Raw genomic sequence first — 20,347 nt, forward strand, 5'->3', positions numbered from 1 at the left:
TGATTCGCAAGATTGCTCTAAAATGTGAACTCGAGTAGGTCTTGGATGGACAAGATTGTTACTAGTGTGTGTGCACTCATGGTAAACAAACCCCCATACATGGAACTATTCAAGTACACCACATGTATTCCTTATTGGGGCTATCACCATGATAATTAATAAGGGTGTTTATAGAAATGCTCCCCTTTTCTCTTGGGACTCCCCATCCTTGAGAATGGGCTATCATGTGACGATAATTAATAAGGGTTTCTATAGATATGCCCCCCTTTCCTTGGATGGGCATGGGGGACTCCCCATCCATGAGAATGGGCGAGGGAGATCACCCTCTTTTCTAGGCTTTTTTCCTTTTTCCACTCAGTGTGTAAAGCACCTAAGCTAAGGTTGTGAGGTCCCCTCCACCCTCTTGCCTCGGGCTGCATTGGCTCCTCTTCCTCCTCCTCCATGTAGTACAAACAAAAGTCAAAACGAAGATGGTGACCCTATATATATATATATATATATATATATATATATATATATAGAGAGAGAGAGAGAGAGAGAGAGAGAGAGAGAGAGAGAGAGAGGTGATGCTATACAGGAGAAATGAGAGAGAGAGAGTTTCGACCTGTCCTCCCCCCCCCCCCCCCCCCCAAAAAGACCCCTTTCTTGTTCCCATCTTAGGAGAGAGAGAGAAAGCAACACATGCAAATTTTCCACACAAAACTTACTAAAAAAGAGGGATTTTCCAAATTTCATACTAAAAAGAGGAATTTAATCACACTAGGCAATCAAAGAAGATGCTCACGGCATATTTTGACCAAATTATTCTTGTTATTTTCAAAACCAACAAGGGAATATGGTTGAGTCCCTGGGAGGTGACTTAGAAAAGATTAGACTTATTGTTGTTATTTTATCTGTCCTAGAAAAGTTTAGAGGCTCTGTGTTATTTTCCTGTCCTAGGTTGTTTGCACTCGAGTACTGGAACCACGCGAGTACTGGAACCACGCGAGTACTCCACATACTTGCTTTCTCTCTCTTTTTGAAAATTGCATATGAGTTCTGCATCATAGTGCCAGGTCTCAGGCTTTGGGTTACATCACAGCCTTGCCTTGGGATTTGAATGCGGCGTGTGTGTGTGTGTGTGTGTGTGTCTGTGAGAGAGAGAGAGAGAGAGAGAGAGAGAGGGAGAGCATGAGAGGGAAATCACCTAAAATAAATCAAAGAGAGAACATGGAAAATCAATTCAAATTTCAAGCCGTAAGGTCTTCTTAATCCAGATTAACAGAGGCTTTTCTAGGCGGTTCTTTAGTCTAATTGGGCAGAATGTCGGCTCAAAATTTGCACCGAATTCGTGATTCTGTAAACTGACGGGTGCTTAGCAAGTGGGTTTAGCGTCATAAACGCAAATGATCAAGTGGGTTTAGCAGTATAAACGCAAAAAGACATGTGGGTTTAGCATCATCAACACAAAAGCAGTGGGTTTTCTTGGTTTGACAAGAAAGAAAGAAAAACAAGTGGGTGTTAAAAAAAAAATGGAGGGCAATCTAGCTAACTCTGTGGAAGGAGAGCCTGCCCACACAAGAATTCATTGCGTACCTGTTGCAGCCATAGATTCTACTGCAGCAAAGGAGCCGGTGAATCTCAATGAGCCTCAAAATTCCCCTTCTTCTTTCAAAGAGACAAGCAACAAGGCAATTGAACACGGACATGGGTAAGTGTGCTTGATTTTGCAGCGTCCGATTCTTTACTGATTTTTTAGTTTAAGAACACTCCTTTTTGGTTTCGGGGGGGGGGGGGGAGTGAGGTGGGTTGGGGGGGGAGAGGATACTGCTTCTAGATCATGGTATAATGCGATGCAATTGTGGCCAACATGACACCCTTTCATATATGAGGTGGGGTGTGTGTGTGTGTGTGAGAGAGAGAGAGAGAGAGTGCTGGTTCTAGATTATGGTAAAATGTAATGCAAATTGTGGCCAACGTGACACTCTGTGATATTGTTAGGGTTTTTATTTTTTTCCTGCGTGCGCGGACTGCGCCGGGGGGGGTGGGTGCGTGGGTTAATATTACCTCTAGATTATGGTATAATGTACTGCAATTTGTGGTCTACATGACACCCTGATTAATATTACCTCTAGATTATGGTATAATGTACTGCAATTTGTGGTCTACATGACACCCTGCTCCTACATCATGGTAGCTTATCAAGTGGAGTGATGGTGGAGGTGTTTATGGGATTCTAGCCCTTATTTCAAAACTTCGTTTCCATTTGTTTGGTCAGAAATTTCCGACTTTTCAGTTTCTATGCTTGGAAATCCAGTGTTGTTTTCAAAAAGTCAGGTGATTTGTTTTGTTGCAGGGCTCTTGAGGAGATGGATGTCACTAGGGCACCTGGCCTTGTGCGGTGCTGCTCCTCTCCCCTGGTATCAGAAGGATCCATTCTGGATCGCGATCTCTCTCTTTCTTCAGCCAATAGAAACAGATCACCAAGGGTAGATAGTCCTTCGTTGCAAGCCTTGGCTTCTGGTGCTCAACATTCAGAAAACAGTGCTGCTTATTTTTTGTGGCCTGCAGCATACAGGCTTCATGGCAGTGCAGAAGATAGGACAGCATATTTTTATGGTTTGCAAAAGGATGTGGATTTAGAAATCAGTGAGAAGGTGCCCTCTGGTCCTCAAGCTACCACACTTTTAGATGTGATGACCATAAGAGCTTATCATAGCAAGCGGCTGCGACGAGTCAGCCTTGGAACTGCAGTTGGATTTCGCACAAGGCAAGGCTTTTTGACAAATACTCCTGCCATCATTGTGTTTGTGGCTCGCAAGGTTCATAAAGCATGGCTTCAAGAGGGTCAAAGACTTCCTGTCTATCTTGAGGTGAAGGCTTGTATACTGACTTTGTGTGTGTGTGTGTGTGTGTGTGTGTGAGAGAGAGAGAGAGAGAGAGAGAGAGAGAGAGACGTGTGTGTGTGTGTGTGTGTGTGAGATATATATATATATATCTACAAAAGGCCAAAATGGCCTATGAGACTAAGGAACAATATGTATTACAATCTGCAATAGGAGATCCATAGAGCATCCCTAAAAGCTATAACAAGAAGGAAATTTAAGAAAGGTCATGGTAACAAAGCCGATTCTTGACTAGTTTGATGAGGCACTAGTGGACACTGGGCATGTGTGCCTCTGCTAGGGCTGCAAGTTCACTCTGTCAAAGCAACTTAGCAATGGGGTCCCGAAGGAAGCTGAGAACCCCATCTTTCCAGGGACAAGATGGTGAGCCCTTCATGTGTCCATGGAACATGTCCACAATCCTCCTCTCTCCACGAATCCTGGGTCTGTAAGATGCTGTGGGTCTCCAGATGCAGCTAATTGTCTGGAGGTCGTGATAAGGATATTTTTGCTCTGTGGGCTGATTCCTGCTCTGGTTGGGTGCCCTTGTGTTTCCTCCTTATTATCTCACTCTCTAGCTTGGTGCTGTGTTAACATTCTAGAAAAACGCTGTGTGGAGTGTCTGCCCATGGTCCTTGTACGTTGTTTGCCCCCTCGTGAGTTTTCCCACTGAGTCTCAGTATCTCATGCAAGAAAAGTGCTACACATCTCTGGTCCACAGACTCCTCAGGGAAGAGGACCAAACCCCTCTGTGAATAGGCAGCAGAAGCAGCCTCTCATCTCATAGTGTGCTGGGCATTGAAGGATAGCATGCTTCTCAGTCTCAATCTCATGCATGTCACATACCATGCATGCTCATAGCTCTTGATGCGCTGCATGGGTGCTACCTCTTTCCAGCCTCAATTTGGACTGTGTAACGACACCCCTGATCTGGCAAATGGAAATCTCTAGTGCATATGACATGAATCCCCAGGTATCCTGGCATTCGGACGAACCTGTCTGTTGTCACTGTAAGAAAATGGTTTCACTACAAGCTTATTCTGGAAAGGAGCCTCCAGCTGTATCCGTGTCCTATGAATATATATCTTCCAAATTTCGTCTCTGATGACTCTTTGCAGATCCTATGCATCCATGTCCCATGAATATGTACCTTCCAAATGTCGCCTCCGATGACTCTTTGTTGCAGGTCCTATGTGACTTCGATCCTCCTTGCCAATGTCCTGACTAACATTGGAGGTGATGGGAGCCTTAGTGAAGGGCAGCAAGTGACCGAATGACATACTGTGGTATTGTGTCTATCAAATAGTTGGGTGTTCTCTCCTCTCTCAGTAAAAACTGTGCAAAGAGCTGATTTGGGAAGTGTGATGGACATATTTGGAGCCATTTTGCATTTCCCAGATGGTTAGGCATTGCCTTTGAGGAGAAGTGTGGGTCTTGTTACGATTGGGTGAGGAGATGTAGGGCATCCCATTGAGCCAACCTACATTTGTTAGCTATCATCCATACCAAGGTCAAGGTTTTACTCTTTGGTTGCAGTGCCTCCTATGTTCCCCATGTTATCTCAACTTGCGGCGGCAACCCTTTAATAAGGGGGCTAAGAGAGAAGCCATGGATCCGCAAAATGCTGATTTTCAGGAGGACCCAATAGTCAAATCATCGATGACACTACTACCATTGTGCCTAGGGCCCTAGTGCATGTGACTCCCTCTATTCTAGGTTATTAAGGCACATGGTTTCCTATAAGAAGTTTGTACTGCTGCAAATCAGTGCCATACCATCTAGCTCCCTCTGATCTGTGGACTCTCTATTCCTAACAGTGTCGTGTCACTGTGCTGCCAAATAAAGTTGGATGGATCAACTGTCAGCTGCAGGTTTAACAACTATTGAAAAAGCTAGTACCCAACTTAGTTACCACCATTTATCCTTCTGCTTTTACTTAGCGAGTCATAGAGGGCTCAAGCTACTAAAAGGTGGTACCAATCTCAACCAGAATCTACCAGATGATACCAAAGAAAGAAGCATAACAACCAAGTAGGCATGTCCACACAAATGGCCAGTACACAAAGAATACACCTTGTCATCTATTAAAGTTTATTCAAAGGTTTAAGTCCATCACAATCCTCAAAAATACTAGTGTTTACAAGCACTTGCAGCCTTACATGTCAGGTTGTGATAGGGCAAAGTAATACATGGACCTTTGCTAATACTCCAACCAATAAAAGTAAAGTGTCATTAGGGAGCTCTTCCCCCTCAATGGTCATGGGAATGCAACATAGGAGAATGCTCACACAACCACTTTCTTGGGGTTGCCAAAGGACCTAGAAGCAGGCTAAACCACGACATCGTGAAGCACCCTTCCCATAGAACCACATTCCAAGGACCATCACATTTGTTTCAAACGATACAGCCACATGCAAGCTTCAATCCAAAAACAAGCCTGTATCTTTAGTTGACCTCAATACAAGTACAAGCATTTTGGCCATTCATGCAATACAAAGTTGTAACAAATGCAACACAAGGCTAGACAATACTATAAACTGGCTAAAATAGCCTGCACTCATAAGATGTACGAAGAAACATCATAATTCCTTTTATCAAAAGAGTGCTCACTAGTTGTTGAAGTTACCGACTCATTTGCACAACCAAATTCCCTTCAGTCCTTGAGATCCACAAAAGATTGTGCAAAAGTAAGCATATCATTTGTTGAACGGTTCCATCCCAAACATCCACATGGGTTTGGGCATACAAGGGTCTTTTTTGAAGCTACTCGGGGCTAGAGAAGCACACCAAAAAGCTTATAAGTTCACAGACACACAAGTACCCATCATCTCAATGATCAAGAAAAGCAAGTAGGATTGCTTCAAGACGATATGAGTAGAAGAGTGAGAAACTAGCCTATTTTATGGAAAAACTTAGCTTTTGATTTTTTTACTTGATGGTTTGCATGGGTTGTCTGGTTTTCCGGAAAGGGGGCTCCCAGACGCTGCAGGTCTTCGCCTTTGCCGGAAAATCAGAAACCTGCTTTTTCCTCCGAAAAAGAGATCCTTCTATTAGTTGAAAAAGACTTGCCTAGAAGGCAGATTATTACAAACACTGCTACAGGAGTAAAAGAAACAACATAGAGGGGCGCCTCCTCCATGGATGGCTGCAGCCTGCTTTCAGAGGAAGCCTACATTGCTAATACAAAGATAGAACGCCACACTAGGGGCCTACTCTTAAGTGTCGACACCTACCTGCCAGCCTCCAAAGAGGAGGGACAGCATCCAACTGCGGAAAGGGTCCTTAGCATTCTGAGGATCCACATGTAACTATTTGGCCCTCCTAGCTCTATTTCACATGATGAAACCCATGCCCGGACACCAGACAGGTGGAAGAAGACATGGGGACAAGGTCCGTAAGGTTTGACTACGAGCCAAGGGCACCATTGGAAAGAGGAGACTGAGCCGGACCAAAAAGCTAAAAGGTGCTTTTTCAAAAAGCTGCTCTAGGGGCAAAAAGCAAGGTCCTAAAGCTAGAAAAGCAAAACAAGAACTTTTGACTAAAGTTAAGTAATTTTTTACTATTAAAAAGACCAAAAGCAAAGTAAAAGACACAAGCAAGAAAAAGCATCACTTTTTGGCAAAAAGCAAGGCTTTCCCAAGTATAAAAAGGCTTGAACCTCTCTTGTAGCATCATGAAGGAGATCATGGAGTGTGTGTGGGCATCATTATGATCATGGAGAGCTTCTTCTTCACCATCAACACCTTCTCCAACTTGCCTTTCAGATGTATGGTCAGTCCTGGACTTGTATGGGCATATGCATGGGCGATATGGACGCGTGTACGGAGCTGTACGAACAATCCAATGAATCCAAGTCCAAATCAAATCCAAAACCAAGTCCAGATCAAATCCAAGTCCAGATCCATGTCCAAGCTATATGTCTAAGTTCCATGTTCATGTCCAAGTTCCATGCCCAAGCTCTATGTCCAAGTTCTCCATGTCTATGCTCCATGTCCAAGCTCTATGTTCCATATCCAAGCTATATGTCCAAGTTCAAATCCAAGTTCAAGTAGTCCAAGTTCCCATGAGTAATCTCCAGAACTCCTACAACCTTGGCGATGAAGAAAACCATGGAAAAGCTCTTTCTGGCAAGAAAACTGATATAAAACCTATTTGAATGGTTTTTGGGCAATAAAAACATCCAAAAAGCACTTTTTAGGGTTTTTAGAGCAGTTTTAGGATTTTTGAAATTTTTAGAGTTAATGAAATTTGTGTCTGTACAGCTCTGTACAGACAGAGCTGTATGAAATTTCTGGATTTGGGTATTGGATTTGGTACTAGCCCGGTGAGAGGTTATCCTCGTGGTGTGCTCGGCATCAGAGATCTTGTGCCTAGACATCGACATCGACTTGGATATCCTACATCGGCATATCTGTTTGTTTTGTATTCATTGATTGTATTGATCCTTGCCAGTGTGCCCGTGGATTGTTCCTGAATAAATTCCTAAAAGGACGCGGTGCCTGTTCCCCGCTCAATGTGGTATACTGTGCAAGATCCCTATTTCCTTCTCTCCCCTCTCTCTATATCTCTATCTCTTGGACACGTGGTTCAATTTGTCACGGCACGCCCTGCTGGGCTTACAGCGGTATCAGAGCAGGATTTCTCTTGAAGAAACTTTCTTGGGGTGACAGAATCATGTTGAGAGTAGAGGGAGACCAAGGGCCTCATGAAGGAAACAACCATGAGATTGATACAGAAATTCTTGATGGGAACCAAGGTCATCATAAGAGTACCATAACTTTCAGCAGTTCAAACGATTTCTCAAAGACGAAGAAGTCCTAGCTTGGAGAGCCAGGAAGGAAAAGGTCCAAAGAAGGGCTTAAATGTTTGAAGATTTTATCAAGGATTGAGCCACTGAAGCTGAAGGAGTTGAAGCTGCTAAACCCTATCTTCGGGCCAAAGAAGTCACCATTGCAGGTGGATCTAGAGCTACCTCCTCTATTTATCATGGAGGAGACAAGGAAGCTACTCCTAGGCCTACTCTTTCAGATGTAGTTTCCTCAAGACAAGTAAGGGAAAGGAAGGCAAAGAAGCCAGAGAGATTGGAAGATCATCAGATTGACATCATGCCAGGAAGTTCGACAAATGGTTTGCAGTGGTGCTTAGCCCATTGCATGTTTTGACAAATAAAGCCATGGGATCTTTGTGGACTAAAGCTAAAATAGAATCCTTTTGAAGCATTGAGACGTTATGCTAGCAAAGAACCAGTGTTGGATATTCTAGACCTTTTTGTGGTTGAACATGATGAGCTTGCATTGGAGCAGTCTTGAACCAAGCAGGCCATGTTGTGGCCGATGAATGTCAAAGACAACAAGGAAGCAGATGCATTATCTTGGAGACCCTTGAGCCATGCGGTTTCTATGGGTTACCATATGGATTTCACTTTGATGAAGGATCCTTATGCTACCAAAGAGGATTTCAAAGATGTTTTGGAACAAATTGCAGATTAGAGATTTGGTGACTTTTTATGTCATCAAGTAGGGTTTTCTTATGATGTAAACCCAAGTTATGTGTGACATAAGGAATTGAGGCCAAAGTAATGGAAGAGTGTCATGCTCCTCCCTACATGGGGCATAGAGACACCTTGATTACACTTCAAGCTTTGGAGAGCTACTTTTTATTGACCTAGTATGAGAAAGGACATTGAGTTATATGTTCGAGAATGTTTGGTTTTGCCAGATGGTCAAGTTTGATCGAGAAAAGCTAGCAGGATTATTGCACCCATTGAAAGAGTATTGCTATGGATTTACCTTTGGATTACCAAAGTCAGAAAATGGAAATGATGGTATATGGACCTTTTCAGGATACTAAGAAGATCAACCATGTATGTCATCGGTTGGACCTTTTAGATCATTGGAGGATATATAATGCCTTCCATGACAGTTTATGTAAACCATGTACCCCCAAGAGGAGCTTGTATTGAAGGATCCATTAGGGATGGAAAAGCTAGAACAAATTGTGTTTCATTCTGTGAGAAAGAGAGGAAATACACAGGTCTGAAAGTTTCTCTTGGACTTCGAGAATTATTCGCTATTGGATGCAAAATGGATGCCAGGGAAGTACTTCAAGGACTATCCAAATATACTTCAAGCTTATGAGGAAGTGGTTGGTCCAGATGTATTTGAAGTACAGATATGGACATCTTGCGATCAAGACATATTCGAGAGGGAGGGATTGTGCCTCTAGCCCTCTTCATTGTATATATATTGTACTGGAATTGATCATTATTTTGCTTATAATGGTTACTTGGACATGCTCTAGTTGGGTGGCAACGATGCCCAATAGCCCAAGGAGCAAGATTTGTATATGGGAGGCAACGATGCCAGCTATATTGGACTTCGCAGTTGGGCGGTCATTGTGACAAGATGGCCCAGATGACTGTATTGGATTTTGCAGTCGGGCGGTCATTGCGACCATATGGCCCAAATGACTGTATTGGATTTCACAGTCAGGCGGTCATTACGACCAGATGGCCCAGATGACTGTATTGGATTTCGCAGTCGGGTGGTCATTGCGACCAAATGGCCCAGATGACTGTATTGGATTTCATAGTCGAGCGGTCAATGTGACCAGATGGCCCATATGACTATTGATGAACTCTCGGGCAGTCCTAGTGACCAGATGGCCTTGAGGATAGTCTAAGTGGTCCTAGTGGCCAGATGACTCAGCACGTTTCGATGAAACCAGACAGGACAATCCACGAACAGGAGCATCACTACTTGTGCATTGCATACTGATGTATGTTTGAATTTCTTTGACTTTGTGTGTTGTTTTTGATGTATGGACAATGCTTGGATTTATGGCATGTGATAGTCCACTTGGCTCTAGACTACCTGGCCAGTACCTGGAATACCCAGTAGACGTGAATGATGCATACTTGTTTGTTGACTAGCTTGTGTCTAGTTTTTGGAGGAGGTAAGTATGCATTTATTTTATCTAACACATGTGACAGGCCATGAAGATGTACCATCAAGAACATAATCGATCAGAGAAAAGGCATTTAGATGTTGCCAGATGAGCAGATGACACCATAGATATTGGGAAAGACCAGATGCACAAGCTCACCAGATGGGGCTAGTACCTTGAAACATATCGATGTACTTGATGTACCTTGAAACATATGGATTGTACTTAATGTACTTTGAAACATATGAATGTACATGATGTACTTGGAACACACGTATATACATGGAACACATGGAGGTGCTTGGAACACTTGTAGTCCGTAATTGAGGACAACTATGATATAAGAGACAGGGAATGTAACTATTTGGTCCTCCTAGCTCTATTTCACATGATGAAACCCATGCCCGGACACTAGACAGGTGGGGAAAGACCAGATGCACAAGCTCACCAGATGGGACTAGTACCTTGAAACATATCGATGTACTTGATGTACCTTGAAACATATGGATTGTACTTAATGTACTTTGAAACATATGAATGTACATGATGTACTTGGAACACACGTATATACATGGAACACATGGAGGTGCTTGGAACACTTGCAGTCCGTAATTGAGGACAAATATGATATAAGAGAGAGGGAATGTAACTATTTGGCCCTCCTAGCTCTATTTCACATGATGAAACCCATGCCCAGACACCAAACAGGTGGAAGAAGACATGGGGATAATTTGATTACGAAAAAGCACCATCCTTGGTCAAAAAGCAGGAAAAAGCAAAAAGTCAAACAGGGTTGACCGCGAGCCAAGGGCACCATTGGAAAGAGGAGACTGAGCCAGACCAAAAAGCTAAAAGCCGCTCCAGGGTTAAAAAGCCAGGCCCTGAAGCTAGAAAAGCAAAACAAGAACTTTTGACTAAAGTTAAGTAATTTTTTACTATTAAAAAGACCAAAAGCAAAGTAAAAGACACAAGCAAAGCAAAAGCATCATTTTTTGGCAAAAAGCAAGGCTTTCCCAAGTATAAAAAGGCTTGAACCTCTCTTTTGTAGCATCATGAAGGAGATCATGGAGTGTATGTGGGCATCATTATGATCATGGAGAGCTTCTTCTCACCATCAACACCTTCTCCAACTTGCTTTTCAAATGTATGGTCAGCCCTAGACTTGTATTGGCATATGCATGGGTGATATGGACGCGTGTATGGAGCTGTATGGACATGTACGGATAGAAATTTCAGTAGTCCTAAAAATTTCAGAAACCCTATAACTGCTCCAAAAACCCTAAAAACTACTTTTTGGATGTTTTTATCGCCCAAAAACCATTCAAGTAGGTTTTATATCAGTTTTCTTGCCAGAAAGAGCTTTTCCATGGTTTTCTTCATCGGCAAGGTTGTAGGAGTTGTGGAGATTACTCATGGAAACTTGGACTACTTGAACTTGGATTTGAACTTGGACATATAGCTTGGATATGGAACATAGAGCTTGGACATGGAGCATAGACATGGAGAACTTGGACATAGAGCTTGGGCATGGAACTTGGGCATGAACATGGAACTTAGACATATAGCTTGGACATGGATATGGACTTGGATTTGATCTGGACTTGGTTTTGGATTTGATTTAGACTCGGATATATTGGATTTGGATTTGGTACTAGCCCGGTGAGAGATACTCGTGGGTCATCCCCGTGGTGTGCTCGGCATCAGAGATCTTGTGCCTAGACATTGACATCGACTTGGATATCCTACATCGGCATATCTGTTTGTTTTGTATCCATTGATTGTATTGATCCTGGCCAGTGTGCCCGTGGATTGTTCCTAAATAAATTCCTGAAAGGGGGCGGGGCGTGTTCCCCACTCAATGTGGTGTACTGTGCAAGATCCCTATTCCCTCTTCTCTCTCCCCTCTCTCTCTATATCTCTATCTCTTAGACACGTGGTTGAGTCTGTCTCATGGCACGCCCCCCTGGGCTTACACCATAAGGGCCGTCTCATGTGTGTAAAGAGAGTCATCTCTAGGGTGCAGCCTCTCTACTAGACTGCAACAAAATAAATCGGTAGCGGACCGGCAGAGAGGGGCCATGGCTGGAACCTCCAGTTGCTCTCCAAGAGCCGCGTGGGCTTGGGGTGCGCTGACCCCAGGCCCAGACGGAGGGGCATCTGAATCTGCAAGATCAAATAGAAACCTGCTTTCCTTTGCAGTTCAATTTATAATCTGATTATAAATTGAAGAGCAAAGGGGCATCAGATTATTGAGGCCTTCGAGCATTTAGCCGATAAACACAGTACAAACAGTATTTATCCACTGAATTAAACAATCCTTTAATAAGGCTGAGTAGTTTAGTTCTCAAGGCTTCATAATATGAATCAAAAAGAGCTTCTTATGTATGTTGCAGGGACCTGGAGGTGTTTGGTGTGATGTTGATGTGGTGGAATTTTCATATTATGGAGCACCTGCAGTCACTCCCAAGGAGCAAGTTTATACAGAATTGGTGGAGGGCTTACGAGGAAATGATCCATGCATTGGGCCAGGATCTCAGGTATGGAGCTCTTCGATTAGCTGCACTGCCTGCGATCACCTACCCAGTCATGGAGTTTGTCTGTAAGCTGCTGTTTTTTCTGTTTGAGTTGGTGATGTCTTGAGATCAGGTTGCAAGTCAAGAGACCTATGGTACTCTTGGAGCCATAGTGCAAAGCAGAACAGGAGCTCGCCAAGTGGGCTTCTTGACCAACCGGCATGTTGCTGTGGACTTGGATTACCCAAACCAAAAAATGTTCCATCCGCTGCCTCCAAATGTAGGACCAGGTGTCTATTTAGGTGCTGTGGAGAGGGCGACCTCTTTCATCACAGATGAGCGATGGTATAACATCTTTGCAAGTGTGAATCCAGGTTTTCCCCTTTTCCTTGACTTCTTTCAAACTATCGTCCGCCCTATTGATGAGTCGAGTCACACAGTGTTAGAAAAAAACAGTCCTTTAGTGTTATTTTCACGGTTCAAATTGAGAAAAACCGGTTGTAAATTTGTCTAGCCTTGAATTTAACGATTCGAATTTTTAAAAATTTAATTATAAAACCGGTTAACCTATGCATTTTTTCGAGCTTGACTGGTTAGGAAAAAAGTTTATTTCTGACACTGGTCATCTGATGACTTTGTGGTTTGCAACAGAGACGTTTGTTCGTGCTGACGGCGCTTTTATTCCATTTGGAGACAGCTTTGATATATCCAAAGTTACCACCACTGTGAAAGGTGTGGGTGACATGGGAGATGTCACTGTGATAGATCTACAGGCTCCCATTAGCAGCCTAGTGGGGAGGCAAGTAGTCAAAGTTGGTAGAAGCTCAGGGCTAACCAAAGGTAGTATTATGGCATATGCTCTTGAATACAATGATGAGAAAGGCATTTGCTTCTTCACAGACTTTCTCATAGTTGGAGAGAATAAGCAGGCCTTTGACTTGGAAGGGGACAGTGGAAGCCTCATATTGATGGTTGAAGAGGGAAGGAAAAAGCCTAGACCTGTGGGAATAATATGGGGTGGCACAGCAAATCGTGGACGTTTGAAGCTACGGAACGGATATGGGCCTGAGAACTGGACAAGTGGGGTTGGTCTTGGACGTCTCTTAGAGTGCCTCCAACTTGACCTGATCACCAGTAACTCTGCATTAGAAGGTAAGCTTTAAGAACCTGAAGCTCTGCTTGCCTAACATTCTCTCCATCTCTTGTTTTTCAACTTATAATGCCCGGGCTCTAGCCCAAGTGTTAGTAGCCACCCTGGCCTCTTGAAGGGGAGATCGTGGGTTCAAACCTACCCGATGACATTAATTCAGTACCCTCTCTCGCAATATGTATGTATATATATATATATATACATATATATACATGTATATACATGTATATATATACATGTATATATATACATGTATATACATGTATATATATGTATATATACATGTATATATATAATGCACCAAACATACCATCACTGGGTGGAATTGGTGATGGCAACAGGTGGTGACCCAACCTACCACTATGTCCAACACCTTGATGGCAGCATCATTCAACCTCTCTCTGTTAGAAGTTCTTTGTATTTTATAGACTTGAACCAATGTCTTTTTGTAAACAGAAGCCATTGAGGAGCAGAGACGTTTAGCATCTGGGCCTCCAGCTGTGGGAGAGTGTTGTTCAAGGCCTGGGGGCACAGTAGAGGCCAACCAGCCTTCTGCCTTCGAGAAACCACTACTCAAAGTACAAAGCCAAACTGATGAAGTAGCTCATGGAGACTTGGGTTATCTTGAAGACCTCGGGAGAGTGGAAATAAACCCTGATGTGGCTTTAGCTTATCCAGGAGGTCTTGATGGGGAACCTATTGACTTCATGGGAGAGCTGGATTTTGGACTGCATCATGTAGACAAGAGCAAAGAGAATGAACACCGCGAGGATTTGTCAGCCTTAAGCAAGGTTGGCCATGAAGACCTTTCATTCAGCCTTAATCTTCCTGATAAAGATGCCAAGTGCGAATGGCTCTGAGAAATCCAAGACATTAAAACTGTTACATCGTCTGGATGTGCCGTGTGGTTAAAATTCAGAGTTTTATGACATATACCAAAGTTTTACCTGTTGACAACAAAGGTATTTGTGTGCATTTCTGTTTGCTCTCGTAAACTTTTGTAAACGTGGTAGGTCATATGAGCAGGTGGAATAGTGGCCGGCCTGTGTGAGCCTTGAGAGAGTGCACTTCCCCTTCACGTTTTGTGAAGGCAGCCCTTTCCCCATTCATATACACTTAAACCCTTGGCCTTGGCCCCAATTTACCCATGAGTTCCTTCTAGTCTTGCCCTTGTGTGACATGAAGGATCCATGTTTAGCCTCCATTTGCATGTTGGTCGTAGCTTGTATTGTGCATGTGTCTTATTTGTCTGCATCTTAAACCTACAACTTGGTTTGTTCTCCCTTGGAACCAACCTTTTCATCTATATCATGTCCCTGCAGTGTCCTCTTCCCCCTCATATGCTTGCACCCAGCCTTGGGGATAAATGACCTACATCCATGCCTTGGAAAGTATGCACACACAGGGAGGTGTATGCATGTAGTTCTTAAGATTTGCATGGTGGATCTGGGATTGGTCACGGTTTACTCAACCAGGCTTTAAAGATTCAGCCTGCCATACATTACACTCTTGGGAAGGTTGATCATGAGGTGACAACAAGGTGGGCAAGCTGGCCAGAAGGTCGCTCTGTGGACTTAGGAATGAAGACCATCACATACAAGAGGTGACTGGAAGCTTGAAAATTGTCACATCAGAGCATGAGTATGATTTTTACATACGATCATATAAAGGTACTACTGTAAAATTGTAGGATCTTTTGTGTTTCTTCATCTGTTTGATTTGTGGAAATCAACTTATCAAAAAATACTCTTTTTTTTTGGCCAGTTAACATGACACCAAAAGAACTAACAAATACAGAACAAGTTGTACACATTGACATGCTACATGATTGCATGTATTAACATATGGCATATGAACACATGTTGCATGATACAACTGTTGAAAGTAGGTCGATCGACTATCGTTATAGGAGGATGCATTGAACTGATACATGGTCTTCTCCACATAGAATCTTGGTAGCTAGACTACACAAACCCTTATATGTATGATTAAATTACAATGAACTAAACTAAAGAACCTTAAACCCTTAAAGAAATGATAGCATAAACAATCATGCATAGCTTAAATATGGAAGGGCTTGTTTTCTTGATTCATGTAGGATCCACAAGTTATGCTTCTCTAACCATTATAGCGTCTAGAGCCTCGCTTCAAAAGTCCACACATACCTATCTACAAAACAAACTGAGTGCCTACAGAAGTCCAAGTCTGTAGGGTTGTGTGAGAGACTTGAATATCAAGGACCTTGCAATTCCATGCTAGCTGACCATTTTTTTAAAAGCAAAACCATTATATGTTTCTAACAAGGCTTGAAAGTGTAAAGACATGCAATTCAAGTCAACACATACGCTGGATCCATGTAATCATGCCATGTATTAAATATTCCATCTCATATGCCATACATCATCTATAAACAAAATGCATGTATAGATATTACTGACCACACTAGAGTGGGGGTGAGAACTGGCACCCCTCTCTCAAAGGACTACCAAATCCAAGGACAGGCCCTTCCCTTCTGTGTGAAGTATTATCCTTTGTTTGTGGACTATTGGGACACTCCAATGTATTAACACATACTGCTTTGTTTGTGGATTACTTCCTTTGTTTGTGAACTACTAGGACACTCCATTAATGATGAAGATATCAATTGATGGCTTTGATTTTTAATGCCATCTAGAGCTCATGATGCCTCTGATAAGTGTTTCATTTTCTTCCACAAACAATGTTCTAAGCTCTAGCTCACAACAACCGAACAGTCCATGGCCACTTTGCTCAGATAATTGTACTCAGGGTGACTAGTATTTATCCATTTTGTCTAGATAATTGTACTCAGGATGACTACTATTTATTTATTTTATTCTTTGTAGGCTACCCCCAAGGGTTTGAAACCTTTTTTGCATGATCTCGTATGCGTATGTACGTTTAATTCTTGAGGCATTAATGCGCGTGTATGTTTAATTCTTGAGGCATTAATGCAATGGGCTTCCAGACTTTGATTAATTAAGAGTTAACACACTATTGAATGTGGCTTCCTAACTTTGTTTAATGAGGAGTTGTTTTCAGTGATTGATATGAAACAAGAGAGACCAAGAAACACATTGTTAATGAGGAGTAGTTTTCATTGATCGATATGAAACAAGAGACCAAGAAACACATACGAAGATTTGAAGGATGAAACAAGAGACCAAGAAACACATAAGAAGATTTGATTCCTTCAATCTTTTCCATAGTTAGCATTCCTGTGATGTCAACTAGCAAAGAAGTGTTTTCCCAATTACATAGTTAAGTGACTTGCCACTTACAGTTTGCCGTGTGTATGTGGCATGATGGCGACTAGCCTGTTGTCATTACAACATCCATCCCTTTTTATATTAAAGGGGTTAAAACCAAGACTTCAAGACAATTTCATGACAGTGCATGAAGTTCATTCTAGTTCTCTTTTGTTATAAGTTACCATTTTCAACAAACAAGTAGGATCTGCAGTTTTTGTTCTTATCAGTTTATTTCTTCTGTCAAGTAAAGGGGCAGAAGGGGTGCTGGGAAAAGGGAATGTGAAGCCATTAAAGTACCATGATTATTACGTAGGCATAGTGTGAAGGTTTGCAAAGGATTCAACTTTAAATACAAGTGTAAACCCAAGAGCTAATACAATAGTACACAATTAGCCAGAACCCCTATAGACAGTCTTCAGATGGAAAAAAAGTATGGTAGCAACAGGAGAAGAAGCATGGCGGCAGCAGTGAAGATATCTAGTAGGGCTTTTTCCATCCCTCTGCTTAAAGCATAGAGTCCAACAAGCTTGGACAAGGCTTGGATAAGTACTGTCTATACAGTGCAACAAGAAATAAGGCTGAAGAGTCTGAAATGGGTTGGAACCCATGGATCACATGACTATCTCTGGCTTGAGAATGCTGGATTTGATCTCCTTGTGGGGTAACACCACCCCACCATTGCTGTAAATCTCATCTGACAAATGCACATCCTCCCCCAAGACAGTCATATTCTCCACTCTAGCCCACTGCCCAACAGTAGAATGCCACCCAACTATGCTTCCCGAGATGCAAGCGTGCTTTTTCACCCTTGCCCCTCGCATTATGGTGCATCTTGAGAGCCTCACCCCTGCCTCAATCACACAGTTCTGCCCAATTGACACATCAGGACCAATCAAACAACCTTCCCCTATCTTGGCACTCTTATCAACCATCACATTCCCCAGTATATTTGGCCCCTTCGCCAGTTTCTCTGGAGCATTCCTCCGCAGAGAATCTAAGTATAGATGGAGACCCGTTACATAGTCTCTCGGTTGCCCGACATCCATCCAAAACCCTGGCAAAACCATTGCAAAAAGCTTCTTCTCCCGAGCAATCTTTGGAAAGACTTCCTTCTCAATTGATGTGGGTCTCAACTCAATCCTATCCAGCACTTCTGGGTTGAGAAGGTATATCCCTGCATTGATCTTGTTTCCTACAAAAACTTGTGGCTTTTCTACAAACCTTTGCACCTCGCCTGACTTGTCATCCAGCATGACGACGCCATACTTGGAAGGTTCATCCACCTGAAAGAGAAACAATCATAGATCAAACATTGAGCTCAGTGTCAAGAAACATACCCCCTAAATTGCAATGTAGAATTTTGATCCTTAAAAGGCACCACATAGCGATGAAGCAATTCTTATGATAAGCATGCTCTTGACTGTATCCGTGCCACGGGATGATACATTATCTGAAAGGACTCAATTTAAGCACTTGAAAGATCCTAGCAAAACACAGCCCCAACATGCAACACACCATGATACAGTGTGAGAGAACCATGATGATCAAATCTTGCAAGCTAGTATAAGAACGTAGCTTATCCTGCCCTTTGCAGAATACATCTTAAGTGGTGGGATGTGCAAAAGAGATCGACATGAACACCCACACATGCAAGACCTGTGAGAAAACAAAGATGCTACTGAAAACATGACAAATGAACCCTTGACGCATTTGAAACCATGCCTACCTTGGTGACCATGATAGAGGCTTCCCCTCCATGAGATTTGTGGAAATCCAGCATCTGCTTCAGAGGATACTCGCTAATTACGTCGCTATTGAGGACGAAAAAGGGCTCGCCGGATCCATCTATGAGCTTGTCTCTGGCGAGTGCCAAGGGCCCAGCTGTGCCCATAGGCTCAAACTCTTGAGAGCAAACGATTTTGATGCCGAGCCGGGTTTCGAACTCCTTGGTGAAGACCAACATCACCTGTACACACACATAACACAGATATCCTATGAAGTCATGACGTAGACCAGGAGATGCTAAGAGGGAAAACTTCAGGGGGAGTAATCAGAATGCTGTTCAAGATTAGATCCGAGTGACCTCAACATGGAACAGCAAGCAAGGAAAAAAGCAAACAAAGGAAAGAAAAAAAGCAAAGGACCTCTGGCTGATAATTGATTGCAAGGATCACCTCCTTTACACCCACTGCTTGGAGGGCCTCGATCTGGAGAGCCACAGAAAAACTATGCCACAAATCAAAGAGAGCCCAACAAGGGCAATGCAAGTAGAAATTCCATGATAATTAGAGCCATTTTCATTACCTGATGCAGAATCATGGGCTTGTTGGCGAAGTCCACCAGTGGTTTTGGCAAGCTCAAGGTGAGGGGGCGCAGCCTCGTGCCAAATCCCCCTACTAAGATGAGGGCCTTCATGGTCTCTCTCTCTCTCTCTCTCTCTCTCTCTCTCACACACACACACACACACACACACACACTAGAAAAGCTTGCAGATTTTGGTGTTAAGAAAGCAGAATTCCGGTTAACAAAACCCGCATTCTTGTCTTGGATTTGATGCAGGACGCTTGGAAATCCAGGTGGAAAGCAGAATTTGGGTGAAAACCCAAATATTTTCTCTCCAATTTGGTGCAGGAGAAGGCCTAAGAAGGCGAATTTCTCCTCGTTGATTGCATGCAAAGGGCAATCAGAGTGAGCTGAGTAAGCTCTGCGAGTGAGCTCAGTGTGCAGGCACAAGATCACTTCCCATGCATGGGGAGAGATCTCAGATGTGGTAGTGGTGGTGGGCGAATGCGTGTGTTGTGTGTGCGCGCGTATGTGCTGTGTGTGTGTGCTGCATGTTGCATGTGTTTTTGAGGTAGAAACCACCACTAGATAAAGGCTTCTGAGAGACGAGAGAAGACGAAGAGGCCCGCCCCATGCCTCACCGACGTGTCTTAGCTTTTCTTAATCATTACTTTTATGTCACAAGCTCCTAAAGAGGCTACATGTAGTTCTTTTTGTTTTATTTTAATTATTTTAATTAAAAAAGTAGAACCTAGAAGTATTTCCTTCTCAAGGCCTCATTGGCCTCATGGGCCTCTTTCACACGCACTTTCCCGTCCCAATCCGTGTGAAACTGCTCTCTACCTAGAGAATAAATCACCTCCTTATAATCTTGTCGAATTCTGGCATTGTAGGCTATGGCTGAACCCAGGCGCTTGTTTCTCAGCAACAAATCCTTGCCCTAGTCACCCACTATGGTGGATTGGGTTCACAAGCTTGCTTGTCCAATCTTTTGTCCATGTAATGGTGGGTGGAGTGTATAAACGCCCCACACAATCAGTCCACCTGTGCAGCATTCAAGCTCCTATGGTTTGAAGTGTGGGTTGCATGGGTCACCATAGCCTACATTTTGGCCAACATCAGCCATGGTCTTTGCATTAACTCAACCCTTATGTCGCATGAAGAGGGCACTTCCACCTAGCTTCATTGTCTCTCCATGTTGTTGTATTTTGTTTGTACCACATGTGCCTCTATGTGTTTTTGTTGGAGATTCTTGGGATAGGCATGGTTAAGGGAAAATTGCCCCCCTTTTTGTAGCCAAGTGAAAACTTGCTAGAAAAGTGG

The 20,347-nt window shown here is 43.1% G+C and overlaps 2 protein-coding genes across 3 annotated transcripts; one reads left to right on the plus strand and one right to left on the minus strand.

Annotated features, from left to right (window-relative positions):
- The first annotated feature begins 683 nt into the window (after positions 1-683).
- LOC147611046 (protein NARROW LEAF 1-like) lies at positions 684-14,433 on the plus strand. Its single transcript, XM_086785691.1, has 6 exons — positions 684-1,690; positions 2,336-2,852; positions 12,203-12,346; positions 12,456-12,696; positions 12,974-13,474; positions 13,929-14,433. Exons 1-6 carry the CDS (start codon positions 1,512-1,514, stop codon positions 14,330-14,332), a joined length of 1,986 nt encoding a protein of 661 aa, XP_086641817.1. The 5' UTR covers positions 684-1,511; the 3' UTR covers positions 14,333-14,433.
- Positions 14,434-17,062: 2,629 nt separating this feature from the next.
- LOC147611047 (mannose-1-phosphate guanylyltransferase 1-like) lies at positions 17,063-19,653 on the minus strand. Of its 2 annotated transcripts, XM_086785694.1 has the most exons (4): positions 19,046-19,652; positions 18,886-18,948; positions 18,468-18,707; positions 17,063-18,024 (listed from the first exon to the last, which is right to left on the minus strand). In XM_086785694.1, exons 1-4 carry the CDS (start codon positions 19,154-19,156, stop codon positions 17,353-17,355), a joined length of 1,086 nt encoding a protein of 361 aa, XP_086641820.1. In that variant the 5' UTR covers positions 19,157-19,652; the 3' UTR covers positions 17,063-17,352. The 2 variants fall into 2 exon arrangements, with proteins under 2 accessions (XP_086641820.1, XP_086641821.1); XM_086785695.1 differs by lacking the exon at positions 18,886-18,948 and having other exon boundaries at positions 19,046-19,653.
- Between the last annotated feature and the right edge of the window lie 694 nt (positions 19,654-20,347).

The sequence above is a fragment of the Cibotium barometz genome, chromosome 48, assembly GCF_041138505.1.
Source record: "Cibotium barometz isolate CiBa-2024 chromosome 48, ASM4113850v1, whole genome shotgun sequence".
In the NCBI taxonomy this organism is placed as follows: Eukaryota; Viridiplantae; Streptophyta; class Polypodiopsida; order Cyatheales; family Cibotiaceae; genus Cibotium; species Cibotium barometz.

Bases quoted from the DNA above. Each gene is read 5' to 3' on its own strand.
- LOC147611046 (XM_086785691.1), top strand. From the start codon at position 1,512: ATGGAGGGCAATCTAGCTAACTCTGTGGAAGGAGAGCCTGCCCACACA. The intron at 12,347-12,455 runs GTATGGAGCTCT...TCTTGAGATCAG, and splicing joins GCATTGGGCCAGGATCTCAG to GTTGCAAGTCAAGAGACCTA. The intron at 13,475-13,928 runs GTAAGCTTTAAG...TTTTGTAAACAG, and splicing joins CAGTAACTCTGCATTAGAAG to AAGCCATTGAGGAGCAGAGA.
- LOC147611047 (XM_086785694.1), bottom strand. From the start codon at position 19,156: ATGAAGGCCCTCATCTTAGTAGGGGGATTTGGCACGAGGCTGCGCCCC. The intron at 18,949-19,045 runs GTAATGAAAATG...GTGGCTCTCCAG, and splicing joins AGCCCATGATTCTGCATCAG to ATCGAGGCCCTCCAAGCAGT. The intron at 18,025-18,467 runs GTAGGCATGGTT...TTTCTCTTTCAG, and splicing joins CCTCTATCATGGTCACCAAG to GTGGATGAACCTTCCAAGTA.